The sequence below is a fragment of the Anser brachyrhynchus genome (assembly GCF_964034855.1).
Source record: "Anser brachyrhynchus genome assembly, chromosome: 31".
Lineage (NCBI taxonomy): Eukaryota > Metazoa > Chordata > Aves > Anseriformes > Anatidae > Anser > Anser brachyrhynchus.
Genome location: NC_137724.1, coordinates 176,665 through 203,915, shown reverse-complemented (window position 1 = coordinate 203,915; position 27,251 = coordinate 176,665). Strand labels below are relative to the sequence as shown.

The following is a 27,251-nucleotide window of genomic DNA, read 5'->3' as shown; positions in this document are numbered from 1 at the left end:
GCACACTGCAAATGCACACAGTCACACGCTGGTCCCTCACGCACACCACAGGCACAAGCGTGCCGGGGCATAGCAGCATGGACCCACCACCCGAGACCCCCGCCCCTTGCTGTCCGGCCCAGATTAAAGTCTGTGGGTGAATGCCCACACGTCGTCCCCCCCCCACCCAGCGCCATGCCCCCAGCGCCGCTCCCTCAGGGCTCGGTAACGGCTGCACCCAGCCCCCCACCCCCACCCCGCACACTGCTCCCCACCCAGCCCGAGAAGCACCCAAAGGTGCCACCACTTCTGCGCATGCACGGACGGAACTTGGGAGGCACCGAGGTTGTGGGTGGTTCGTACGTGGGGTCCCTGAGGCGGCGGGGGGGCTGAGGCAAAGGGAGGGAGGCCGGGAGGGAGGGAGGCCGGGAAGGGGAGCAGGAATGCGAGATGATAGGGAGGGGATGAGCAGTGTGAGGGACGGGGGGGAGACGGGTTTCCGCCCTATCCCGGGACATCCCAGCGCTCTGACAGGGGAAAAGGGTTTGATTTCGCTTTCTACAGCTACGAGACAGGAAGTGACTGAAAAGTCACGGAAAGCAAGAATTCGAGACAGTAAGAAAGCTATGCTAATAAGTATAGTGTACTTTGTTGCACACAAATTCTGTGCAACAATATGCTATTGTAGGTGAGAATAAACTACGCTGCTTGCTTAAATGGTTACGAATTGAAACAACTCTAATTATAACCACAGCCCTACGGTCTTTCCTCACTCTGCAAAGAATCCCTAAATAACCTGCCAGTTCCCATAGCACCAGCTGAAAGATGTCCTGAACATTTCTGCTGCCTCCCTGCAGCAAAAAACTTCTGCTCTATGGGGGGGGAATTGGGTCCTGCAACAGCCACTGGGCCGCAAGCATCTGCTTCTCTTTGCAGCAGCACCGTGGTGAACTGGGGCATCAAGAGGCAGTATGGAGAAAATCATGGCAGATCTCTTGCGGGAAACCCTTGAGGAGCTAGGGAGATATGCCTTCCCGAGATTCAAGAGGGAACTCAGTAAAATCCAGCCCAAGGAGCAGTATGAGCGCATCGAACTGGAGAGCCTGATGGGGCTGTCACGAGCAGCCCTCGCCGAGCTGCTGTGCAGCCACTACGGGCAGCCCTACTGCGTGGAGGTGACAGTCAAAGTGCTGAGGGCCATGGGCAGGAGCACCCTGGCATATACACTCCTGCGCAGGCTGACCTATGGTAAGTTAAGGGAAATGAGGTGCAGGCAGGGACTGGGGTAGCCCTGAGTCCAAGAGTCCCATACCTGTTACTGCAAGTGCTGCAGAAGCCTGTTCCCCTTGGCACTGCACTGCCTTCAGCCCAAAATGCTGTGCTAAGACACACATCTCAGAACCTGGTCCCATAGAGAGCAAATGCTTCCTTCTACCCAGGTCTCCCTGGGAGATCCGGGGTGCACTCACAAGTCTCCAGTCGGTGTAAATAACTTGCAGATGAAGCAACATGCTCTCTGCTCCAGCCTCACCCCAGAGAAGCAGCTGGAGGGTCCCTGCACAACCCCACCTCTCCCCATGGGCCCCACTGCAGAAAGGCAGGATGCACTGGATGGGGCTCTGGGCTACAAAGAGCTGGGGCACCCTCCTGGGTGGAGGGCAGGGGGTTCCTGCCCAATCCCAACATCCCACCTTCATCAGACCTTGCTCTTCCCTGGGGGAAGAAGGGAGAAGCCTGATACATCAACCATTCAGGTTCTTCTATTGTTAGAACTTCCCTGATGAGGTGAGGGATGAATTGCACCAAATGTATTCTCCACTTCTCTGCAAGGGGCAAATTTTGTTGAGCGCTACAGAGAAATTGTGATCCAGAAAGCCTCTAATGTGGCTAATATCATCATGGTTCTCCTCCGTGAACATGTACTGAGCTCTGAGCAGTCTGACAGCATCATGTCAGAAGGAACCAACCAGAAGAGAATGCAGAAGCTCTACAAACTGGTGCCAACATGGGATGTCACAAACAAATATTGCCTGTATAAGGTTCTATGTGCAACAAATCCAACTCTCACTTTAGTATACAAAGGTAAGAAATGTACCCTTACTATCTTCCCAGTTGGGAAAAAGTCAAGACAGAGGCTTGGCCTTTCAGGATAATGGGCCAACTACAGGTGCATATAAACACCTTTGTCCTTGGGATGGTCAGGAGCAGTTTCTTCTAGGAGGTGGCAGCACGTCAGTTACTGTCAAACGACAAAAGTAGAGGAGGCTATTAAGAACACATTAAAAAAACTCATGCTTCCACCAGAATCCCAGGACTGCAGATGTAGTGCTTTAACCCTAATTTTTTCCTCTTCACTGTCTCCTCTGTCCTGCAGCTGTCCAGGCACAGGGTAGCATCATATCAGAGGGTAAGTGCTGGGTGCACTTTATACCATCATTCCCTAGTTTTCTGAATGCGTCGAACCTTCCAAAATCACCTCCTGTCCCAACAGTGCTGTAATGCATTTTAAGATGGCTGAAGATCCAGGCAGTCCTTGGCTTTTGGTCCCCATCCTTGAACTATGTGCTGGACGGTGCTGCTCTCCCACGCCACAGCATGTACATCCGCATGTTGCTCAGCTGCATTTCTTTACTTAGAAGCTGTCTCACCTTTGCTGTGCTCCAAGCAGCCTTTCCCAAGCCCTTGAGGCAATCATGTCACCCTGCTTTCTGTACCTCACCACTGACTCCTCTCTCTTGCAGATCCCTGGGAAGACATTTTCCATCTCCAAGGTGAGCTCTGAACTGCTCAGCATTGCCATCCCTTTATTTACTGAATACACCATCCTCCCAAAGTCCCCTTCTGTCCTATTTCATGTAATAATGAAGTTCAAGACGGCTGAGGATCCAGGCAGTCCTTGGCTTTTGGTCGCCATCCTTGAGCTATGCACTGGACGGTGCTGGAAGGTGCTGCTCTCCCACGCCATAGCAATACCTCCTCCTGTTGCTCAGCTGCATTTCTTTACTTAGAAGCTGTCTCACCTTTGCTGTGCTCCAAGCAGCCTTTCCCAAGCCCTTGAGGCAATCAAGTCACCCTGCTTTCTGTAGCTCACCACTGACTCCTCTCTCCTGCAGGTCCCCAGAAACACACTATAGAATTTCAAGGTGAGCTCTGAACTTCTCTGCAACGTCATGCCCTTGTTTTCCTAATGCATCACCCTCCCAAAACCACCTCCTGTCCCATTCGGTGCTCTAATGCATTTTAAGATGGTAGAGGATCCAGGTAGTCCTTGGCCTGTGGTCCCCATCCTTGAGCTATGCACTGAACAGTGCTGGAAGGTGCTGCTCTCCCACACCACAGCAAGTACTTGTTTGTGTTGCTCAGCTGCATTTCTTTTACTTAGAAGCTGCCTCTACTTTGCTGTGCTCCAAGCAGCCTTGCCCAAGCCCTCGAGGCACTCAGGTCACCCTGCTTTCTGTACCTCACCACTGACTCCTCTCTCCTGCAGGTCCCCGGGAACAGTCTGGCATTAAATTTCAGGGTGGTAAGTGCTGGGTGAACTCTGAACTGCTCATCATCATCACGCCCTTATTTTCTGAATGTGTCACCCTCCCAGAGGTGTTCCCCAGGGGTCTGTGTTGGGGCCCACCCTCTTTAATATCTTCATGGATGATTTGGATGAGGGAATTGAGTGCACCCTCAGTAAGTTTGCAGACGACACCAAGACGAGGGGAAGTGTTGATCTGCCAGTGGGTAGGAAGGCCCTGCAGAGGGACCTGGACAGGATGGGTTGATGGGCAGAGGCCAATGGGATGAGGTTCAACGTGGCTAAGTGCCGGGTCCTGCACTTTGGCCACAACAAGCCCATGTAACACTACAGGCTTGGGGTGGAGTGGCTGGAGAGCTGTGCAGAGGAAAAAGATCTGGGGGTGCTGGCTGATGCTCGTCTGAACATGAGCCGGTAGTGTGCCCAGGTGGCCAAGAAGGCCAACGGCATCCTGTCTTGTATCAGGAATAGTGCAGCCAGCAGGACCAGGGAGATGATCGTCCCCCTGTACTCTACTCTGGTGAGGCCGTGCCTCGAGTGCTGTGTTCAGCTTTGGGTCCCTCAGTACCAGAAGGACATCAAGGCCCCGCAGCATGTCCAGAGAAGGGCTACGAAGCTGGTGAAGGGTCTGGAACACAAGTCCTACGAGAAGCAGCTGAGGGAACTGGGGTTGTTTAGTCTGGAGCAGAGGAGGCTAAGGGGAGACCTTATTGCTCTTTACAAACTACCTGAAAGGAGGCTGTGGGGAGCTGAGGGTCCAGCCTCTTCTCGCAGATAACTAGTGACAGGACTAGAGGGAATGGCCTCAAGTTGCACCAGGGGAGGTTTCAGTTGGAAGTTAGGAGACATTTCTTCTCAGGAAGAGCAGTCAGGCATTGAGACGGGTTGCCCAGGGAGGTGGTGGTGTCACTGTCTCTGGAGATGTTCAAGGAAAGGCTGGACCTGACACTTAGGGACATGGTATAGTTGGGTGGGTGACATTGGTAGTAGGGTGATGGTTGGACCAGATGATCTTGAAGGTCTTTTCCAACCTTAATGATTTTATGATTCTAATGCAGTTTAAGATGGCTGAGGATCCAGATAGTCCTTGGCCTTTGGTCCCCATCCTTGAGCAATGCACTGGACGGTGCTGGAAGGTGCTGCTCTCCCACGCCATAGCATGTACCTCCTCCTGTTGCTCAGCTGCATTTCTTTACTTAGAAGCTGTCTCACCTTTGCTGTGCTCCAAGCAGCCTTTCCCAAGCCCTTGAGGCAATCAAGTCACCCTGCTTTCTGTACTTCACCACTGACTCCTCTCCTGCAGGTCCCCAGAAACACACTATAGAATTTCAAGGTGAGCTCTGAACTTCTCTGCAACTTCATGCCCTTGTTTTCTGAATGCATTACCCTCCCAAAATCACCTCCTGTCCCATTCAGTGCTCAAATGCATGTTAAGATGGTAGAGGATCCAGAAAGTCCTTGGCCTGTGGTCCCCATCCTGGAGCTATGTGTTGGACAGTGCTGGAAGGTGCTGCTCTCCCACTCCAGAGCAAATACCTCCTTCTGTTGCTCAGCTGCATTTCTTTCCCTAGAAGCTGTCTCTCCTTTGCTCTGCTCCAAGCAGCCTTTCCCAAGCCCTCGAAGCAACCAGGTCATCCTGCTTTCTGTACCTCACCACTGACTCCTCTCTCCTGCAGGTCTCCAGAAACAGTCCGCCAGTCTACGTGCGGTTGGTAAGTGCTGGGTGAACTCTGAACTGCTCAGCATCATCATTCCCTTCTTTTCTGAATGCATCACCCTCCCAAAGACCCCTCCTGCCCCATTTGGTGCCATAATGATGTTCAAGATGGGTGAGGATCCAGAAAGTCCTTGGCTTTTAGTCCCCGTCCTTGAGCTATGCGCTGGGCAGTGCTGGAAGGTGCTGCTCTCCCACTCCAGAGCAAATACCTCCTCCTGTTGCTCAGCTGCATTTCTTTCCCTAGAAGCTGTCTCTCCTTTGCTCTGCTCCAAGCAGCCTTTCCCAAGCCCTCGAAGCAACCAGGTCATCCTGCTTTCTGTACCTCACCACTGACTCCTCTCTCCTGCAGGTCTCCAGAAACAGTCCGCCAGTCTACGTGCGGGTGGTAAGTGCTGGGTGAACTCTGAACTGCTCAGCATCATCATTCCCTTCTTTTCTGAATGCATCACCCTCCCAAAGACCCCTCCTGCCCCATTTGGTGCCATAATGATGTTCAAGATGGGTGAGGATCCAGAAAGTCCTTGGCTTTTAGTCCCCGTCCTTGAGCTATGCGCTGGGCAGTGCTGGAAGGTGCTGCTCTCCCACTCCAGAGCAAATACCTCCTCCTGTTGCTCAGCTGCATTTCTTTCCCTAGAAGCTGTCTCTCCTTTGCTCTGCTCCAAGCAGCCTTTCCCAAGCCCTCGAAGCAACCAGGTCATCCTGCTTTCTGTACCTCACCACTGACTCCTCTCTCCTGCAGGTCTCCAGAAACAGTCCGCCAGTCTACGTGCGGGTGGTAAGTGCTGGGTGAACTCTGAACTGCTCAGCATCATCATTCCCTTCTTTTCTGAATGCATCACCCTCCCAAAGACCCCTCCTGCCCCATTTGGTGCCATAATGATGTTCAAGATGGGTGAGGATCCAGAAAGTCCTTGGCTTTTAGTCCCCGTCCTTGAGCTATGCGCTGGGCAGTGCTGGAAGGTGCTGCTCTCCCACTCCAGAGCAAATACCTCCTCCTGTTGCTCAGCTGCATTTCTTTCCCTAGAAGCTGTCTCTCCTTTGCTCTGCTCCAAGCAGCCTTTCCCAAGCCCTCGAAGCAACCAGGTCATCCTGCTTTCTGTACCTCACCACTGACTCCTCTCTCCTGCAGGTCTCCAGAAACAGTCCGCCAGTCTACGTGCGGGTGGTAAGTGCTGGGTGAACTCTGAACTGCTCAGCATCATCATTCCCTTCTTTTCTGAATGCATCACCCTCCCAAAGACCCCTCCTGCCCCATTTGGTGCCATAATGATGTTCAAGATGGGTGAGGATCCAGAAAGTCCTTGGCTTTTAGTCCCCGTCCTTGAGCTATGCGCTGGGCAGTGCTGGAAGGTGCTGCTCTCCCACTCCAGAGCAAATACCTCCTCCTGTTGCTCAGCTGCATTTCTTTCCCTAGAAGCTGTCTCTCCTTTGCTCTGCTCCAAGCAGCCTTTCCCAAGCCCTCGAAGCAACCAGGTCATCCTGCTTTCTGTACCTCACCACTGACTCCTCTCTCCTGCAGGTCTCCAGAAACAGTCCGCCAGTCTACGTGCGGGTGGTAAGTGCTGGGTGAACTCTGAACTGCTCAGCATCATCATTCCCTTCTTTTCTGAATGCATCACCCTCCCAAAGACCCCTCCTGCCCCATTTGGTGCCATAATGATGTTCAAAATGGGTGAGGATCCAGAAAGTCCTTGGCTTTTAGTCCCCGTCCTTGAGCTATGCGCTGGGCAGTGCTGGAAGGTGCTGCTCTCCCACTCCAGAGCAAATACCTCCTCCTGTTGCTCAGCTGCATTTCTTTCCCTAGAAGCTGTCTCTCCTTTGCTCTGCTCCAAGCAGCCTTTCCCAAGCCCTCGAAGCAACCAGGTCATCCTGCTTTCTGTACCTCACCACTGACTCCTCTCTCCTGCAGGTCTCCAGAAACAGTCCGCCAGTCTACGTGCGGGTGGTAAGTGCTGGGTGAACTCTGAACTGCTCAGCATCATCATTCCCTTCTTTTCTGAATGCATCACCCTCCCAAAGACCCCTCCTGCCCCATTTGGTGCCATAATGATGTTCAAGATGGGTGAGGATCCAGAAAGTCCTTGGCTTTTAGTCCCCGTCCTTGAGCTATGCGCTGGGCAGTGCTGGAAGGTGCTGCTCTCCCACTCCAGAGCAAATACCTCCTCCTGTTGCTCAGCTGCATTTCTTTCCCTAGAAGCTGTCTCTCCTTTGCTCTGCTCCAAGCAGCCTTTCCCAAGCCCTTGAGGCAATCAAGTCACCCTGCTTTCTGTAGCTCACCACTGCCTCCTCTCTCCTGCAGGTCTCCAGGCACAGTTTGGCCCTAAACCTCAGGGCGGTAAGTGCTGGGGGTACTCTTTACTGATCAGCATTGTTATCTCCTTATTTTCTGAATGCATCAGCCTCCCAAAGTCCCCTCCTGTCTCTCAAGACATACCCTTCCAAAAGCAGAGCTGGCTTTGAGTTTCCACCCTTCCCCTGTGCATCCTGGGCAGGGATCTGGTCTAGTACAGACTGAGCTTTGGAGGGAACAATCTCTCCACTTCTGAGATGAGAGGCTACAAAACACCCAAAGAGCTTATGGCTGAACTTAGGTAATGTAAATCATGATCCCTGTGAGGAAATGCAATACAGGGAATGTCTCCCTTCAGCCAACCTCAGACCTGTCCTGGGCAGTGGAGGAGAGAGATGCGAGTCTGCCTTTCTTCTCAGTGCTGGAGAGAGAGGCAAACTTGCCTCAGCTGGAGCAAGGTGGGCCACGATCTCAGCTCCACTTTGGGTAGCCACTCAAGGCTCAAAGTTTACAAGCAAAGGCAGCAAAGTATCTAGCAACCATAATCAGGCAGCAGCACAAAGGGGGCTCCCATGTGGCTGTGCCTCACAGCAGGGAGGGTTCCACTGACTTCACTCCAGTTCTCTTCCCAGTACCATTCAGGATAAGAAAGTCAGAAATATTCCTGACAAATGTATTATCACATCTGATAAAACAAAATTAAATCCACACTGCAGCCAAATACCTGAGCTGTGTTCAGAGTGGAGAGTTACCCAGAGCAGCAGCTACATCAACCCAAATTCTCCGTAGTCATGCTACTTAAAACGTCTAAGGATCCAGACAGTTCTTGGCTTTTTGTTTCCTCCTTTGCAGTATGTGCTGAACAATGATGCAGCATGTCACTATTCCAGGCAGTGGCAAGTGTCTTCTACAGCTCAGCTGCATTTCTGTTCCCCAAGCTGTCTTTTCAAGGGATCTATTGGGAAATGGAAGTACAGGGAGGATGGGAAGAGGCCATTCCTCAGGCCTCCTGCTGCTGAGCAAGAAATGTGGGGCTCAAATGTCAGCTGGGATCTCTTGGCTTCAACCTTCATGAATAGGCCAGCAGGGCAGGCATAGGAAGGATCTCAAGAGGTTTAGGGGAAAATGTAAAGGTGGGTTCTGGACTGGGACAGCTCCTCTGGAGCATTCAGGCTCAAGAAATTCCTACAAGACCTCAGGAGCTGGGGAGGTCATCACAGCTCCTGAGGCCTTAGGGAGAAAGGATGCTCACTTGCTTGTTACTTGACAGCTACAGCTGGGGACATGCCCTCCAAAAAGACAGACTGGTCGGACGAGGGCAGCAGCGTCCATGGGGCAGCAGCATCCATCTTACCACAATATACACTCTTTGGAGACATTGATAAGAGCACCAGTCCCAGTTTGGGCAGGAACACACGCTCAGATGCCGTCTGCATGTCATGTCCCACTGAAGAGGTAAGGCAGTACTGGGTTCTCCTTGCTCCTGTCCTCACCTCGGCTACAAGAGCTTCTCGGAGCTCCTCTCCAAGGACAGTGTGTGAGTGCATGAAGACATCCAGCAGCTGGGCTCAGGGTCTGCACAACATCTCTGCCTGCTCATGCCACAGTGGTTTCCCAGGCCACCCTTGTACACATCCATCTCTGGTGTTGACCAGCAAAGGGAAGAGAAAAGAGGGATTCATTTCCAGTCACTTCAGTGTGTTTGTATACAATCCTAATGAGCTCTTTGACTCATTCCATGTGGGACAGTCAAAAGCCTGACGCATTTTCTGAGCCTTAAGCCCTGAGTCAGAGCCAGAGAAGTGCCCAGGAGGAAGCCCACAGGGCCAAGACCAGCACATGCTCTTTGATCCACCAGCCTAATGGATGAGGGGACAGCCATGGATATTGTCTTCCTGGACTTCAGCAAGACAATATCCACAGCTCTGACATTGTCCCCCATTGAGATCCTCATAGAGAAGCAGTTAATGAATGGCAGAGTGGGCAAACAGTGAGGTGGATTGAAAACTGTCTGAACTCCTTGGCTGAGAGGGTAGTGGTCAGCAGCACAAGGTCTAGTTGGAATCTGGTAACTAGTGGTGTACATCAGGGATCTGTGCTGGGTGCAGTCCTGTTTAGTATCTTCACTAATGATCTGGATAATGGGACAGAGCATACCATCACCAAGTTTGTAGATGACACACAACTGGCTGTACTATTGCACAGGGCTTCCCCAGTACAAGAAATAGCACCACAGAGCTATGGGAGAGAGTCCCACATAGGGACATGGAGATGACAAAAGGCCTGGAGCACTTCTGTGAGGAAAGCCTGAGAGCACTGACACATGTTGCCAAAAGTGGTTGTGGGTCTTCTTCCCTGGAGATCTTCAAAAAACTCTCTGGACATGATCCTGGGCAACCTGCTCTAGATGGGCCTGCTTGAACAGGGGTTTTGGACCAGACTGTAGAATTGTTTAGGTTGTAAAAGACCTTTAAGATCATCAAGTCCAACCATCCACCTAACACTACCAAGTCCACCACTAAACCATGTCCCTAAGCAGCACATCCACACAGGTCTTAATTAGCTCCAGGGATAGCAACTCCACCACCTCCCTGGGCAGCCTGTTCCAATGCCTAACCACCCTTCTTGCTGCTTCCTCCAGCTTTTCTGCTGGGCAGCCTTCCAGACACTCTTCCCCAAGCCTATACCACTGCATGGGGTTGCTATGACCCAAGTGCAGGACCCAGCACTTACCATTATTGAATGTCATGTGATTGGACTCAGTCAATTGATCTAACTTATCCAGATCCCTCTGCAAACCTTTCCTACCCTCAAGCAGATTCAACACTCCCACCCAACTTGGTGTCATCGGCAAACTCACTGAGGGTGCACTCCATCCCCTCATCAAGATCATTGATAAAAGTCTTAAACAAAAGTGGCCCCGATACTGAGCCCTGGGGAACACCTGTGGCTCTGTGCCCACCAGGTTTAACTCCACTCACAACAACCCTTTGGCCCAACCACCCAGCCATTTTTTTACCCAGAGAAGTGTACACCCATTTAAGCCATGGGCAGCCAGTTTCTCCAGGAGAATACTGTGGGAAACGGTATTAGATGACCTCCTGAGGTCCCTTCCAACCTTGAACACCCTGTGATTCTGTGATTCTTGTTCAGGACTGGGCAGAAGAAGTGAAGCCAGAGATTATTGGGGACAAACGAGGGAAGAAAGAGATATACAGGTAAGCACCTGGTGGCTGGGTGTGTTCCATTCTGCCCTGCACAAACAGTTACAAGCATGGACCAGTTCTTACTGGAGGTGGAAGGGATTAATTCATGCCAATTAAAGATCTCTAGGCCAGGAAAGCCTCCAACAGAGGAAGACATCCATGCAACAGGGAGACACAGGTGCTTTTACAGAGCAGATTCCTGCCATGTCTTCACACATTGGGCAGTTGTGCTGAGGAAAGCCTCAAAGCAGGACACTCCAAGGAAAAGGGCAGGGTGATCCTACAGCCTGGTGTTTAACTTGACAGTTCCTTTCTCCTCTCATTCCACCACTCTGCAGAGCTCACTTTCCTCGGGCTGGTCTGTTCCGCTGTGTCGAGACGGACCTTGAGTTCCTGGTGAGGACAGCCACCAGCATTGAGTACAAGTACTCCTTCTGGGAGCGTCACCTGGCTTCAGGGATCCCCCCTGTATGGATGGAGGTTGGCCCCGTGTTCGACATCCATGCCCCACCAGCCACTGTAAAGGCCATTCATATCCCACACTTCCTGTGTCTTGGAGGTACTGTGGCAAAGATGATGGCTTGGTGGGTGAGACAGCGAGGGGTCCTACAGGAATGCACACCCACTTGCTTGCTGGCTGCCCTGGTGGGGCAAATCACTCTCTAACATATTTTGTCCATTGACAGAGGGGAAGCAAAACACTTCCTGGATGCAAATTGCCCACATTGTTGATGGGAACCTACTCCTGGAGAAGCCTACAAGGGTGAAGTCATTCCATGCTGTGCTGGAGGACCCCAGCTTTTCCCCCATGGGTGTCATATTGCTTTCTGACAAATTGCCATTCATCCCCGTCCATTCCCTTGTGCTCCTCTATCGGGTCTTCAGTGCTGCAGACATCACCTTTCACCTCTACCTGATCCCCAACCATCGTGGCCTGGAAAAGGTGAGTGTGCCTCTGATTCTGTTCACTCAAGTTTGGTGGTTCCCAGGGTGCACACCCAGGTCACCTGTGCACGTCCTCTATGCAGTCAAGAGAGACAGGTGCCTCCAGACTGCAATTCCTCCGACCATGGCACACATTACCAGACAGCTTCTGGGAGGACATGTCTCTCCCTTGACCACAAAACAGCCTTGGCCATGTGGTCAGAAGCAAGGCCCAACCTTTAGGTGCTTGCACTGGGGCACAAATCCCCAGAGAGGCCAGGCAGTGTGCCTGTCATCTAAGGAGAGGTGAGGGGCAGCAGCAACAACATGCCATCAGAGGGTGGCCTGGAGAGACAGTTAATCTCAGGGGACACTAAACAACACCTTCTCTGTGCCTCTGGCCCAGCAAGAGCATCAGGAAAAGACGAGGTTCATGCAGTGAAATCACCTGGAGGAAAGGCCTCTGTTGAAGAAGGTCCCACAAGGCATCAGAGGGATCCTGCTCTTTCAATCTGCTTGTAGCTTTTCCTCCTCAGCTGAGACCTACCAGAGCAATCAGACTAGCACTTTGTCTCCCTGCCCTCTTGGCACTCCCATCACCACTTCTCACGTCACTGTGCTACAATTTTGCAGGCAGTGGATGAGGATGAGAAGAGAAGGGGACACTCGCTCTTGGTGAACAAACCTCCCAACACCATCCGACCACTGAAATTTAACAGGTGGTATCGCGTATCCAGTCCTTCAAGGGCAGAGATAAACCCCAAAGTAAGTGGGCCTCGAACCTCACGACCAGGCTGAACAATAGTGTTCTCGTGGATCATCCTGACACACCACTCTGCCTCTGCTAGGAGCTGAATTTCGTCTACCTGGCATCGGACAGACGTCAGCTCTTCACCGAGATCTACACCAAGGACATGGAGGAAGGAATGCAGCTCACCTTGACAAAGGTGGTCCAGGAGGGCAAAAGGGACTGCAGGCTACTCTGGGGCACCCTTCTGAGGGCAGGTAGGGAGAGCGGGATGCAGGTCTATGTCACAGGTTCTGAAAGGCTTGGAGGATGTCCAAATGTTGGGGTCCCCTGGCCTGGGAAGGGAGCATGGTGCAGACATGCTCAGGTGCAGATATTCAGACATCAAATAGTGTGTGTCCCATCCTCCTGTCTTCAATTCATACTCTCCATTCTACTTCTGTCTCTCCTCCAGGTGACATCAAGCAGCCAGCCACCTCTTCCACTCCAACATGCTCAGGTTTGTTCATATTTTGGGGTGTGTGGGTTTGGCAGGGAGGTACAGGGAGAAGGTGTCTTCAGGCATCAAATGTGGAAGGAGTGTTTCCTCAGTCATGGTGGCAGATTTCCCTTCAGCAGACATACTCATCTCGAGGGAGAATGGGGGTAGACCTGTGTGGTGCCAGGAGTTGGACTTGATGATCCTTATGGGTCCCTTCCAACTCGGGATATTCTATGATTCTATGACTCTGTGATTCTAGTATGACATCCAGGCCAGGGACAATGGGACAGTATGAGGACACGAGCTATTTCCACAGAATGCCAGCCATGGCTTTCCACCTAACCTGACATCTTCCTTTGTGCTGCTCACCCATGCAGGTCACTCATTCTTGGAGCATGAGCCATCCTCTGCTCTGCAGGTCAGACATAAAGGTGAGTTCATGACTGCTTTCATTCTCCCTAATATGACCCAGGCTGCCAGAAGGGGAAGGGCCATGAGGCCGTAATGCAGAAGAATCTGTGGACTCCTGTGTCCCCTTCATCAGTGCTTCAGGATTCACTGCAACACCAAAGAACCACAGCTCAGGGTTCTACATGCAGATGTCTTCTGAGTTGGTGCATCTCAGCTCCTGTCAGTGCAGAACTGGGGTTCCATCATGTCCCTCTGCTCATCCATATGGTCCCGTGGGAGACTCCCAGGAGGTCCCACTTGAGCTCCAAGAGGGAAGTGTCCCTGGAAACAACTCTGTCCTATCTGCCAACCCAAGGTGTCCCTGACAGCCCCAGAGAACTATATCAAAGCCCAAAACCGCTTCAGGGTTGTGGCCTATAAAGCACATCTCTAGAAATAGATTCTGTCTAGGGTGAGGACCAGGATGAGATCTGCTTTGAGGTTATGGATATCTCTCTCTCCTGCACAAAATCTTAGTGGAAGTGGGAGATACAAGACGGATTAATTTTCCGTGCCACCTATGCCCTAAGGGTCAAGGGACAGCAGTAATGGGACCTTCAGACTGGTGGGTTGTCTCCTGCCAAGCTGGCAGCAGCACCCAACCATTCACCCTTCTGTACATCTCCACCCTGTGCACCAGGACAGCATTTTGTGGAGAAACACCGAGAGCAGCTGATCCAGCGTGTGACATCAGTCAGCCGCATTCTGGACCGGCTCCGCCAACATTCTGTTCTGACTGACGAGCAGTACGAGACCATCCGAGCAAAGAGCACCAGGCAGGAGCAAATGCGCCACCTCTACAGCTTCATGCCCAGCTGGAACACCACCTGCAAGGACCACTTCCTTGATGCGCTGAAGGAAACCAGTCCCTACCTCATCCAAGAGCTCCAGGGATTGTGAGGGCCGACTTGGGAGTGGTGGTGGTTCCAGGCGAACACAGGCCTTTGAGGACTGGGGAAGGGTGAGAGATGGGGAGCCCCAGGATGGGATCTAAGGACTCAGGGGAGCCTGCACTACAGTCTCAGGAGGAGCCAGAGGCCAGTGCTGCTGAGGGGGACCGATGAGGTAGTGTGGTGAACCTTCCTGTGCACTGCACCACGGGGGGAAAAAGCTGGCCCGAGCCAGCAGGTGTGAAAATAAAAATAAAAAAAAAAAACTTGAAATGGTGCTTCTGAGCCAGAAATTGTCCTCAGAGCACAAGAAGACTATTTGCACCCGTGTTTGTCACTTCCCGTGTTCTGCTTGCCCTCTGAGTGCTGTTCCAGCACAGCCCAGGTCTACCAGCCCCACACAGCCGCCTCAGCTGCCCCCGAGGATCCAGGGGGCTCAGGCATAGGGATGGCTCCTGGGTGTCCCCACAACTGACAGCTTCTGTCAGGAGACCCCCCTTGGGACAACGATCACCCCCGCTGGCCCCTGCTGCCTTAGGGCTGCCCCCACAATCATCTCCCACAGCCTGAGTAACCCCAGGATCTCTGGCACCCCTGAATCCAGTGCCCCCACTGCCACTCCCTCAGCTCCCTCAGGGGGTGCCTGAGGAAAAGGGAGGGAGGGAAGCCAAAAAGGGGAGCAGGGGATGCAAAAGAATAGGGAGGGGGCGAGCATTGTGAGGGGCAGGGGGGTCCATGGCACACCAGCACAGCAGTGCCTGGGTTTCTGTCCTGCCCTGGGACAACCCATCGCGCCCCCAGCCCAGGAAGGTTCGATTTATGTGCAGTTCCTGCAGGCCCATACCAGAACTCAAAACTACACACAAGGCTGGCTGCTGCCATCCCAACCCCAGAAGCTGGGGAACAAACACGCAGAGTGATGTTTTTCTTCCAGCATGGGCAACTATGGACATTTGCTTTGTTCCAGGTACATACTGGAAATTTTCTCAGTTTTAAGCACTACAACCTTACTATTTTCTCTTCCAATCCTCTGTTCCAGATCCCATATCTGCTGCAGTGAATGGCATTGTGAAGCCCAGGCACACTGTGCAGGCTTAAATTCCAGTCCTTTGGAGAGCAAGACTTTGGTTTATGACCAGGAATTTAGCAATCCAAGTGCATTATGCCTGTGTTGCTATAATTAAATCAATGGCATAGAGCTGTAAGCAGGGCTGACATTTCTGTCTGTTAGCCACACACAACAATATTACAATTACTGACAGATCTATTTTACTTATCTTGAACCACCTATTTGGTAACTACAGGCCTGTCAGTCTCATGTCAGTGCCTGGTAAAATTATGGAGAAGATTATCCCAGGAGTTACTGAAGCACACCTGGGGGACAATGCAGTCATTGGTCCCAGTCAGCATGGGTTCATGAGGGGTAGGTCCCGTTTAACAAATCTGATTTCTTTTTATGATAAGATCACCCATCTAGTCAATCAAGGGAACCCAGTTGATAAAATCTTTTTGGATTTCAGTAAAGCTTTTGACACAGTTTTCCATAGGATCCTACTGGACAAAATGTCCAGCATACAGCTGAAAAAAAAAAACATCATACGATGGGTGAGCAATTGGCTGACAGGTAGGGCTCAAAGGGTTGTGGTAAATGGGTCCACATCAGGCTGGAGGCCGGTCACCAGTGGGATCCCCCAGGGCTACATTTTATGGCCAGCTCTTTTCAATGTTTTTATAAACAATTTGGATACAGGACTAGAAGGTGTTTTGAGTAAATTTTCTGATTATACTAAACTGGAAGGTGTTTTTGACCCTGTTGAGGGTGGAAAGGCCTTGCAGAGGGATCTGGACAGATTGGAGAGCTGGGCAACCACCAACTGCATGAAGTTTAACAACAGCAAGTGCTGGGTCCCGCACCTGGGACGGGGCAACCCTGGCTCTACGTACAGACTGGAGGATGAGACGCTGGAGAGCAGAGCAGCACTGATCTATTCTCTTTAGTGACCGGTGATAGGACCCGTGGGAATGGTGTCAAGCTGCAGCAGAGGAGATTCAGGCTGGATATCAGGAAGAGGTTCTTCACCGAGAGGGTTGTCGCGCACTGGAACAGGCCCCCCAGGGACATGGTCATCAAGCCTGTCAGAGTTTAACAAGCATTTGGACTGTGCACTTAGTCACTAGGTCTGAATTTTTGGGTGGACCTGTGTGGTGTCAGGAGCTGGACTAGATGATCCTTGTGGGTCCCTTCCAACTCAGGATATTCTATGATTCTATGACTCTATTTCTGTTTGCTTGTTGTGTTTGTGTTTTGTTCTTTTTTTTTTTTCTATATAATTTTCAAGGGAATTTTGACTTCTTCAGCCCTGGAAAATTTCACATGAGAACAGTGCATCCCAGGGTTTTTCCTTCTTACAAGTACTGATGAAAAAGAAGTCAACAATACCCCCTGAAAGAAAGCCATTCCCACCTTAGGCTTAACTGATTTTTCTTTTTATGTAATCTTCTTGTTCATAGGGCTGCATTTTCCCTTCTAAAGACAGTGGTTGCTATAGTTGAGCTTAGTATTGTGAAGATTTTATGTATTTGTGGATCTCCAACACATACTGAGTCAACCTTTCATCCCCTCCCAGTAAGACAGTCTTTGCAGCTACATAAGTATTTGGAATCTGAAAATACCTCCCAAATAATACCCCAGCTGGCATTAATCCTATCTGTTTTGGCCTCTGCTTTGTATGCATTAAAGTGATTGTTAAGCCATCTGTCTTCTTCAGATCGGTTTCTGCACAAGTATTAAATACAGTATTTTTCAAGCTCTGATTCATTCATTCAACTTTCCTTGACGATGGTGGTTGATATGGGGTATACAGGTATTAGGTGACGCCTAATGTTTCACATCACCTTTTTAAAACCTGAGCTGTGAAATGGCTCCCCTGGTTTGAATCAACCTTTTCTGGAATTCCAAGCCTGGTCACCATGTCTTGTAATAAGAATCTTATTATACTACCTGCCTCTGCATTCCATAAAGGTGAGTGCTTTGGGCCATCCTATTGTGGCAGGTATGCTCTTCTCCTGCACTTGACATAAGTCTTCCTCAGGTTTATGAGCCACAGAAGGCCTTGATGTGCCCATTCCTTGAACCAGACAGCACATCAATAACAGAGCACCAAGTGCATGCTCAACACCATGACCATGAACAAAGGGGGTACTGCCTTGAAGCAGGTACCCATAGAAATCCCCCGTGGAGAAATGACGGAGCTCTCCAGGAATCACAGCAGGATGTGACCCTCAGTTTCCCTAAGCTGGGACACTTCTGAGGTGTGATGTCTCTCAGGGCTGACTCCTTGAGGGTCAAGGCTCACCTGCTGACAAATGCCAATGAGGGAGAAGAGTGAGTCATTTACCAAAAAGGGAGGAAGATTGTAAGCACAAAACTGACTTTAGACCTCCCCCTCCCAATACCCTGCAGTAAGTCTTGTATGAACCTTGCCATTCTCAAACCGTTAACCAAGTCACTGTTTCAACTGTAGCAAATTCCTTTGAATTATTGTGTTAAATTGGCTGATGATTAAACGCACATTAAGTGCTATTAAGAATAACACATACTAATCTTGCGACTTACCATAAAAGTATTAATAAATCTTAGATTGTTGCTAAATCAAAGTTGTGTAAAAATCTATTTGCAACACCTGACAACTAGTCAGTAATTACTAACATATATTTGTATCCCTTTGACATGTGCATAATGTGTCTTCAACATTGTATAATCTACTTGCAGGTTTTGGAACAGGAAAGTAGCCCATGGTTTGTCTCCAAGAGTCTTTTCCTCCTTGTCCACCTTCAAACTGTAGACCCGAGAAACTGGGCAAATTTTAGTCACTTGTTTTGCTACAACATAAATTCCTGAGGCACACCAATCCTTTCAGAATTGTCTTTGCCAATCCTGTATGTCCAAAATGATTTAGTTGGTGACGGATTTTTGCCATTGTAATCAAGTACCTTTTGGGCAAAATTGGTAAACGTGATTCACTTCTCCTTCTTTTATCTATCTGTGCACCCAGTCTTTTCCATTCTTCTATTTCTTCTTTTTCTATTTGTTCATATAAAATTAGCAAATTAGGAAGAGTCTCCTGAGTTGTTAGTGATAATGTGATTTTTTTTTTTCCCAAAGGCTGTCTTGCTGTTGCTTTGGCTCTAGTGTTTGCATAGGTGCCTACTTTTTATAAATCAGTCTTTTCTTTAGTGTGGGTTGTCTGATGCATCACACTGATCTCTTCTGGAAGGTTAACAGCTGCTAACAAATTCTCAACCTGTTGAGCATTTACTGTCCGGCTGCCACTAGAGGTCATGAAACCTCCATTTCCACAGCTGTCCTGAAGCGTGGAAGATATCAAAAGCATATTTCTATTACATATGGATGGTCACTTTTTACCATTCTGCTTCCCTGCAGATTTCTGTCAGGGTTATTAACTTAGCTGCTTGAGCACTGTGTTTAGGAGAAATAGGCTCTGCTGTTAGCCATCTGTTCTGGGTCATGGTGCCATACCCCGTTCCTCACCTTCTTTTCAGGTAATAAGATAATCCATCTACAGATAGAGCCCAGTCTGGAGCTGGCACGGTAAGGTCTGTAAGGATCTGTAAGGTCTGTAAGGATCAAGAAAGAGCTCACCTTGGTCCTACAGATGAAGAAAAGGTCATATTTTCTTGATTCTGGGTTACCTCTATGCAGCCATGATGTGGGTCCCCTTCATCCACCAATGGTAACAAGGTTGCCAGGTTCAAGGATTTGCATCTTCTCAAGAGGATGTTATCTGCTGTCATCAACAGCAGTTCGTACTTGTGGAGTCTCTGAAAACTCATATAGATAAAGAAGCACATTTAGTTAACATCAATTCAACACCACACAGGGTGCTTAGAGTCCTAACACAATCTTCTGACATTTTTCTACTATCAGTGCTGCTGAGGCTATTGCTCTAATGCTTCCTGCCATGCCTTTAAAAACTGGGTCCAACTGGGCTGACAGTAAGCCACTGGGTACATCCGCCCTCCCAAAGTGTGAGCCAAGACCCAGAGGCCACTCTTTTCCTCTCATGCACAAGTAAATGGAATGGCTTACTGTAATTTAGCATCTTGAGTGTGGGTGCTGACATCAAAACTTTCTACAGGATTATGAAAGCTTTCTCCAAATCTGAAGTCTATGTCAGTGGTTCTTCAGCATCTGCTTTTGTGCTGGCCACAAATGGTTCAGCTATTTTCCCACAGGCTCTTATCCGTGGTCTGCAAAAACATCGTACATATCTAAAAACCAGCTTTCCTTCTGGACCACGTTTGGGCTTCTTTATTGGTAATAATGCTGTTTTACAAGGAAATTTACAAGGGGTTAAAATTCTCTTCTTCAACAACTCTTCACACGTCAGCCTTATTCCATCTTTAGCCTCTTGTGGCAGTGGGTATTGCTTTAAGGAGGGAAGTTCCCTCCTTTAGTTTTCAGCGTAACTGGGGCTGCTGACTCTAGTAGCCCCATATCCGTTGAACTCCATGCCCACAAAGATGTTGGTATGTCTTTCAGCTCCTCAGGGATTTTGTTTATTTTCTGCCAGCATATAAACATTATTGTTGGAACATCTTCTACTGGAAGTTTTATAGTTACACCTTGAGTGATCACATACCAATTCCGCTCACAATTTACAGAATAAGTACCACCCTAATAAATTTGTAGGTGCTGATTCTAATACCAAAAAGAATTGGTCTACAAATAGCAGGCCCATCACATCTTCTGTCTTTGAAACAGTTCCCTGCTTTCCTTCTACACCTATGACATTTACATTTCCTGTTACGTCTGAGCCCACTGGGACATCAGTTAGCGTGGAATAAGTTGTCCTGGTATCAACTAAATATGAATAACCTTATTTCCAATTTTTGTATCTATTATCGTTTCCTGGGATCCACCCGGGAAGTATATTTCTGTTTCATTTCCCACTGCTGGGGTTTGTGATCTGAAAATATCTTTGCATATCTTCCTCCCCTTGTCTCCTGCTCTATCAGGCTTCCCCAACCTGCGTTCTAGGTACCCTTTCTTGAGATTCCTGAGCATTCTCTTCTCCAGTGCTCTGACTGCTTGCAATAACTGCAGCAATTCTCTAGTGTTGCTCAACCTCTACTCTGATTTCTGCTTCTCTGATTTCTACTATTTCTTTGCCTCCCCTTAAAATCCCTCCCAATTAAGGCTGCTGCCAGAAAGGCTTGCCATTTGCTCCTGCTACTTCCTCTTTCGTCTAGCTTTTTTGTGTCCTCATCTCTCCCATTATACACAAATGTGGTTATGCTCATTACTTCTATTGTTTTACCTTGCCATCCTGGGGTATATTTAGTAAAATATTTCTTGGTATCTGGGGCTGCCTGATCTACAAACAATGAGACAACCAAGGGCCTGTTTCAGGATCTATTTTCCCAAATATTCGCAGCTGTTTCTCTAACCTCATTTGGAAGCAGAGGGGTGTACCCTGGTCTTTGCTGACCATCTCTTATCTTTGTCCAATTTACCATTCTTTCTCCTGCTGCCTCTGTTGCAGTTACTAACCCAGTGCAGCACTAAAAGGCACCTGCACCAAAGACACTGCCACCGCAGCCTCCAGGGAGGGTGAAAGGAGGACGGCAGGCAAAGGGAGAACAACCTCCTTTAGCAGAGCTGACAGGGCAGGATGAACAGCCAGGGGTGCAAAACAGGACGGCAAGAGAGGAGGAATCCAGAGGCAACAGCAGAAACACCGTCAGCACTAGCAGCAATTGCTTGAACTTGCATATACAAAACAGTCTAAGTTGACGCCTTTTTTCTATCACCCTTTGACTCACTTTATTTAAATTGACCACTTTGTTTGGGCAATTCAGTTCTCCAAATTGCCCAAACATACCAGGGCAGGGGATGGGTCCTGCAATAATAATCACAACAACCTTAGGCAATCTATGTTAAAACCGCCAACTTCTGGCCACCCTTAGTCTGCAGTCGCTAACGCAGTCATAGCAGGCCAAGGTTTCTGACCAAATTCCACTGCCTTTTTCTTAGATAACCTTAAGATACCACCAATTTTATTCTAATTTTCCAAAACTTCTGCTAGTGGAGCATCAATCACTCACTATATCTTGTCCAATTTCTAAGTTGCAGGGTTTATGTGGAATTACAATTTTAACACACAACCACTCTGCAAGATTTCTGTGAATTTAGTTTTACCTCACCACCACATCTGTGAGAGACATAAAACAGGTCATTTTCCCCAGTTCACAACCCAAACCATCCCAGGAGGCTCTGAAGTCAACTGGTCAGTGCGGTCCCACCTGGGGAGCCAAATTCTGTCACAAAAGTGACTTGGGATGTTCCACGACCGAGAAGGAAACAGGACCCATGGACAGATTTACACAGTTTTACTAAAGCTTTGTCAAGATCATGAGACCCCCATCCTCCACTAGAGAAATGAAAGCCCCCCCATTACAATTTGCAGCAGCTTATACACAACTTGCAGCAAAACACATCCGATCACATCATTACAACCGTCCTGACCTTCCCTCATTGTCATGCACAGCCGGGCTTCTGGCAGGAGAGGTGTGGGCCTTAGATTGGCTCCAGTCCTTTGGTTTTGTCTCCTGAGGCCTTCCTCATCTCCCACGTTGAAGTTTCCTCAAATCAGGATTTTTGGTGATTGTTGCTCCTAGTGCATTCCAGGAGAGTGCTCAGGCCTGCGTTTGCAGCTCTAGGCAGACACAAAGCGATCGGTATCAAGCTTGTAGGAGAACAGGTAACTCATTAGGGCAGGGCATAGCAGGTAATCCTTTCTACACACACCCCAGTCTAATCTTTCCCCCCCAGTTTCCCCTTCTTTGCTATTTCCCCCAAATCCCATCCCCCAAGTGGGTGGGTACCCTCCCAAAAATGTCTATTTCCACCCAAATTCAAATCCCTGAAGTTGGCTATCCCCCCACCAACTATTTCCCCCATCCCCCTGCAACTTATCACTCCTAATTGTACCATGCAAGCTGGCTATTTCCCCCCAAATCACCTCCAGCTGAATACTCCCTCCAAATCACCCCAAACTGGTGATGCCCCCAAATACTCCCTCCAAGGTGGCTATCACACCCCCCTGTCCTGTTGGCTCCTCCTCAGGCTGGCTAGTCTCTCCAAGAAAAGACCCCACGAACCAGAATAACTGGCCTGTGCATCACAAACTGGATTTTGAGGTCAGTGTCACAGGGCATGTGTTGGTAGTGAGGTCTCTTTGCCCATCGTTATGGGGGATTTGCAGTTACTTCTAAGACCACTGTGGGGTGCGGGCTAGTGCTGTACGCTTTCCTTTGCCCTCAGGTCAATGAGCAGATTGAACATTACAAAATGTTTGGCAGACTCGGTGAGTGGAGACGTCAGGAGTGTGCAGGGACTTGCTGCATTCCTGTGCAGACCAGCAGCCAGAGGAAGGAGAAGGGCTGTACAAGTGACAGCAGCATTCAGGGAAAAAAAGGAAAAAAGCCCACGGAAGATAAACAAGCAATTCCCCTCATACCCTGTTGCGGTGGTTTTACCGTGCTAGGCAGCTGAACACCACAACCGCTCTCTCAATCCCCCTCCTTAGATGAGGAGGGGAAGAAGTAAAGGAAAGAACAGCTCACGGGTTGAGATAAGGATGATTTAATTAAAGGAAAAAAGAAATAATTATTAAGGAAAGATTATTATTAACTAAACAATTTAACTAAACAATTTAACAACTTAACTAAAGGGGAAAAAAAAGGGAAAGGGGAAAAGGGAGGGGGAAAGGGAAAACTAAACAAAACAAGTAAAGGCTATGTGGAAGTGCAGAGGAAAGAAATTACTCTCTACTTCCCACAAATGAGCGATGCTTGACCACGTCCTTGAAGCAGGGCCTCAACGCACGTAGCTGGTGTTCAGGAGGAGGACAGACGTTTTCTCAACAAGAGCCCACCCCTCCCCTCTTCCTCCTTTTTTCACCTTTTATTGCTGAGTGTGACATCATATGGTACGGAATATCCCTTTGGTTGGTTTAGGTCAGCTGCCCTGGTGATGTTTCTTTTCTCACATCTTTGCCCACCCCCAGGGGAATTAGGGAGAGTCCTGATGCTGTGCCAGCACTGCTCAGCAGCAGACACGACGCTGGTGTGATACCACTGCTGTTTTAGCTACAAGTGCAGAGCACAGCACTGTACGGGCTGCTGCAGGGAAAGTTAACATCCCAGCCCGACCCAGTACACCTGTTAATAAAATTGCTTTGCCTTGGAGTTAAACTGAGCGTTTTGTTTCATACGTATGTGAAGCAGCGGCAGGGCTTCCTGCCTCCCGGGGAGTTGTACTGCAACTAACCTCAGCCAGCGTGGGCTGAGTAGCTAATTCAGAGGGTGTTCAGGATGAACATTTTAAGCAGTGTTCGTGCTGCTTTGGTGAATGAGCCTGGTATCTCTGGCTCTCTGGCAGAGGGGTCGGGATGTTATCTCAGCCCCTTCCCCTGCACTGACCCGCCCCACACACACCCTAAGTGTTGCTGCTGTGGATGCTTTTAGGGCTGATATTGGGGCGTGGGTGAGAGTTCTGTAGGACAGCACCGAAACTGTCACCTGGCCCATCCCTCTGCTCAAAAGGTTGTCATTCTCATGGGCAGAGTCTTTAAGGATCCCTAAAAGGGGAATCTTAGGGGAGGAAAAAAAAAATGTATCTCCTTAGATCAGGGTCTTATTTTACCATCCTTAGAGACAAGGACCGCTTGTGCCACTGACAACCACACTGACCCTGGGCTGTCCTGTCCAGTCACCTTTCATTTGCAAAAGGGATGATGTGCATTTGTGTGAAGAGGGATGCGCAGTCCCAGTGAGCACCTTATTTGCAGAGTTAAGTGCTGTTTGCTCCCCAGCACTCAGCAATTTCCTGTGCACCACTCAGCCCTACTGCTCAGCTCCATCAGAGTTAAATCTCTGTAAGGTGAGGCTGCTCCTTTGCAATGGCGCATTTCCCTTTTCTACCTGATTCTTCACAAATCCTAGAGAGCTCAGCCTTAGCCCGGTTCTCTCAGGTTTCCCCCCGCCAATATAATTTATCGATTTGATAGCTGTGAATGGTCTGTTCCTTACAGGAGGTGTTGCAGCCTACTGCAGTGAGTGGCTCTTTTCATTCCCTCTCCCCACACCCACCCCCCAGTTACAAACCCCACCACTAGGCCTGCAGTTTGAGCCATTTGCACCGCTTCCTGTCCTCCCGGTGTTCTGTAAACACCTATTTTTTCCATCCCAACTGTTGAAAAATTGGAGTCTCTGCCCAAGGTAAGGGACGCAGCTGCCGCTTTCCCCTTTGTGGGGTTCATCTAGCAGCAATGCCGAGCACGTGTCCCAGAGACACACAGGACAGTGACATGGTCGGTCACACAAGGGCTGCCTTCAACAGCACCTACGCACAGGACTCACGTAAAACAGACACATAGCCAGCCAAGTCGCCCTCTCTTTGGCTGGCAGGGACAGACAGTCGTTAGTGCAGGCGCACAAACACACTCGGGGTTTGAAAGCATGCATACATCTGCAGGTCCCCAAGCATCGGCCCGGCCCATCTGTCCACCCAGAACTCCTGCACAGTCCGCAACCCCTGACCTGCCCCACGGGTCCCCGGCTCACTGGCTGGTCCAGCATAGTGCTTGCTGCACACATGTAGCATTCACACTCACCCCCAATGCACGCCACTTTCAGGGGTCCCCCTGGGAGTACCAGCAGAGACCCCACCACCTGCCTGATACCCCAGCCCAGACCCAAGGGCCCTGCTACTCGCTGGCTGGTCCGGCTTAAAGCTTGCTAGCAAATACACATGCAAACTTCTAAACTGGAATAAATTTGGAGGGTGGGGGAAAAAAATGGAAAAAAAATCACTCTGTGGTCAATAAATACTCTGTTCTTGAACCCTGGGCCAGGGCAATCCCAAGCACAAATACAGGCTGGGCAGAAAAAGGACAGAAAGCAGCCCTGAGGAGAAGGACCTGGGGGCTGTTGGTGGATGAGAAGCTCAACAAGAGTCAGCACCGTGCGCCTGCAGCCCAGAAAGCAAACAGTACCTTGGGCTGCATCAAAAGCAGCGTGGCCAGCAGGTCGAGGGAGGTGATTCTCCCCCTGTGCTCTGCTCTCATGAGACCCCACCTGGAGCCCTGCGTTCAGCTCTGGCTGGGATGGAGTTAACATTCCCTGCAGGAGAGAGAGGAAAGAAATGGCCTTTTTTTTCTTTTGTCCCCTCTTCCTTTTCCCTTTAGTTAAATTGATTTCCCCTTAAAAATAATTTTACCTTGATAATTATTTTCCCTTTAATTAAATTATCCTTATCTTAACCCATGAGTTGTTTTTTTTCCTTTTCTTCCCCTCCTCTTCTGAGGTGTGGGAGTGAAAGAGCTGTTGTGGCGGAGTTCGGCTGCCTAGCAAGGTAAAACCACCACAAGCTCTGGGGCCCCCAGCACAAGGGCATGGAAATATTAGAACGAGTTCAGAGGAGGCTCACAAAAACGATTATAGGGCTGGAGCACCTCTCCTATGAAGACAGGATAGCTGCAATCATTGTTGATTCCTGTCTTCAGTGTGTGGGCACAAGTTCCGTCAGCCGTTCTGGAAACTGAACTCCTGTGCCTTAAGGTAGGATTTCTTCCATGTTTCGCTGCAGTTGCCAAAGATAATTATAGAGGTTTGACTGCAAAATTACTCTTAACGTTGCATCTTACATCAACACCTATTTAGATGGTTAAGTTCTTGAACGTTACATATAGTAGATGTTACTAAATGCAATGTTATGGTCTTACAACTCAGGATACGATAGATATAAATGCCTCTTAAAACCCAGCCTACATCACCCCTACTGTCACTTTGTCATCAAAATTCTAGTAAGTGGACTGCTCAGTAATTAATCTTCCACATTGTACTTGGGATACATGAGCTATGGAACAGAACCCTACACAAACACACAACACAAACTTGGGTGTTTATATTTAAAAGTCCCACTGACATACAATTCAGAGGTATAAAGTACTTGAAACGAGATATAAAACAGGAAAAAGATATAAAAATATTCAAGAAATATTTAAACAACATACAGTTACAAATTTTGCCCATACCTTTTACTCAACTACCCTCAAAGTACAGCAGAAAAAAATCAAGTGATACTGGAGTGAAAAATCAGTAGTCTGTGCACTAAGTCAACGCTACTTACATGCCTTCATTCAGTAAAGGCCTGGAGGCATGGAGTATGAAGCCTATGCAAGATTACAATCAGCTTCTTTTTAAACAGTTCATATATATATGACAAAAAATAACTTACCTGGCCAGTTTCCTATTGAAGTGCTTCTGCTGTATTAAGTACAAAATTAGTAGCCATACCTGTCAGTCACAAAACAAGCAATCAAGAATTGAGCAAACCAAGGCAATAACGATGCTAAAAATATTTTCAACATTTTACTTTGAACTGTTATGCAAAATAAAATGTTAGCAAAAATCCAGCTTTCATAAAACTGCCTTATATTTTGGTAATTCTGTTAAAAATTTCAAATAGGAAAAAAAAACGTTAATAGAGAAGTCAAAGTAGCTATTTCTCTTGGAAGTGTTACTTCAGCATTTATTCAGCTTTACCACGCTGAAGCAACAATATTCAAAAGCAGGTATTTTGCACTCTGCAGTTAACTTGCTGCAGATGATTGCAAGAACACCCCTGCAGATAATTTACAAGATCGATGCTTCTGCTTTAACGTGCAGCCGGGACTGAGAGCATTTGTGACTGGGCTTTTACGTAACTACCCACGCGGTACGCATCGCTACGGCAGCTGAAATCAGGAGTCACATCGGAGCCCGCATTTGTACTAAAACCAAGCTCAGGGAGCCCAGCCCGGCCCACAGGTTTCGCTCCCTCGCAGCAGCGCGGCTGTGAGGTGCTGCAAGGAGCCGAGACCGGCCGCAGGCCCAAAGCCGGGGCCGCCCCAGCTCCTGGCACGCCTTCGCGAAGTTCATTTCGCCGCTCCCTGAGGGACAGAAACACGGTA

General features: G+C 49.2%; 1 protein-coding gene and 1 long non-coding RNA gene across 16 annotated transcripts; one reads left to right on the top strand and one right to left on the bottom strand.

Annotated features, from left to right (window-relative positions):
• Window positions 1-254: 254 nt before the first annotated feature.
• Window positions 255-16,640, top strand: LOC308184323 (caspase recruitment domain-containing protein 8-like). Of its 8 annotated transcripts, none has more exons than XM_080571373.1 (13): window positions 255-1,227; window positions 1,810-2,061; window positions 2,354-2,386; window positions 7,522-7,557; window positions 8,783-8,967; window positions 10,666-10,730; window positions 11,057-11,277; window positions 11,405-11,661; window positions 12,276-12,407; window positions 12,491-12,647; window positions 12,845-12,889; window positions 13,249-13,302; window positions 13,962-16,640. In XM_080571373.1, the coding sequence occupies exons 1-13, from the start codon at window positions 951-953 to the stop codon at window positions 14,219-14,221; spliced, it is 1,974 nt and encodes a 657-aa protein (XP_080427499.1). In that variant the 5' UTR covers window positions 255-950; the 3' UTR covers window positions 14,222-16,640. The 8 variants fall into 8 exon arrangements, with proteins under 8 accessions (XP_080427499.1, XP_080427500.1, XP_080427501.1 ...); XM_080571374.1 differs by lacking the exon at window positions 1,810-2,061 and adding exons at window positions 3,093-3,122; window positions 3,467-3,502; window positions 5,182-5,217; window positions 5,572-5,607 and having other exon boundaries at window positions 12,491-14,106; XM_080571375.1 differs by lacking the exons at window positions 1,810-2,061; window positions 2,354-2,386 and adding exons at window positions 3,093-3,122; window positions 3,467-3,502; window positions 5,182-5,217; window positions 5,572-5,607 and having other exon boundaries at window positions 12,491-14,106.
• LOC308184366 lies at window positions 16,485-27,143 on the bottom strand. Of its 8 annotated transcripts, none has more exons than XR_013942628.1 (6): window positions 27,014-27,143; window positions 26,537-26,595; window positions 25,293-25,419; window positions 21,761-21,950; window positions 19,322-19,482; window positions 16,485-19,060 (listed from the first exon to the last, which is right to left on the bottom strand). It is a non-coding gene; the product is annotated as an uncharacterized lncRNA (long non-coding RNA). The 8 variants fall into 8 exon arrangements; XR_013942634.1 differs by lacking the exon at window positions 27,014-27,143 and having other exon boundaries at window positions 16,485-17,570; window positions 17,921-19,060; window positions 26,537-26,675; XR_013942629.1 differs by lacking the exon at window positions 27,014-27,143 and having other exon boundaries at window positions 21,761-21,980; window positions 23,062-25,419; window positions 26,537-26,675.
• Window positions 27,144-27,251: the final 108 nt, after the last annotated feature.

What these genes read in the sequence shown, in the direction of transcription:
- LOC308184323 (XM_080571369.1), top strand. Translation starts at nt 951, where the DNA reads ATGGAGAAAATCATGGCAGATCTCTTGCGGGAAACCCTTGAGGAGCTA. An exon ending in GGGTAGCATCATATCAGAGG is followed by an intron (nt 2,387 to 7,521) that starts GTAAGTGCTGGG and finishes TCTCTCCTGCAG; the next exon opens with GTCTCCAGGCACAGTTTGGC. An exon ending in TGGCCCTAAACCTCAGGGCG is followed by an intron (nt 7,558 to 8,782) that starts GTAAGTGCTGGG and finishes GTTACTTGACAG; the next exon opens with CTACAGCTGGGGACATGCCC.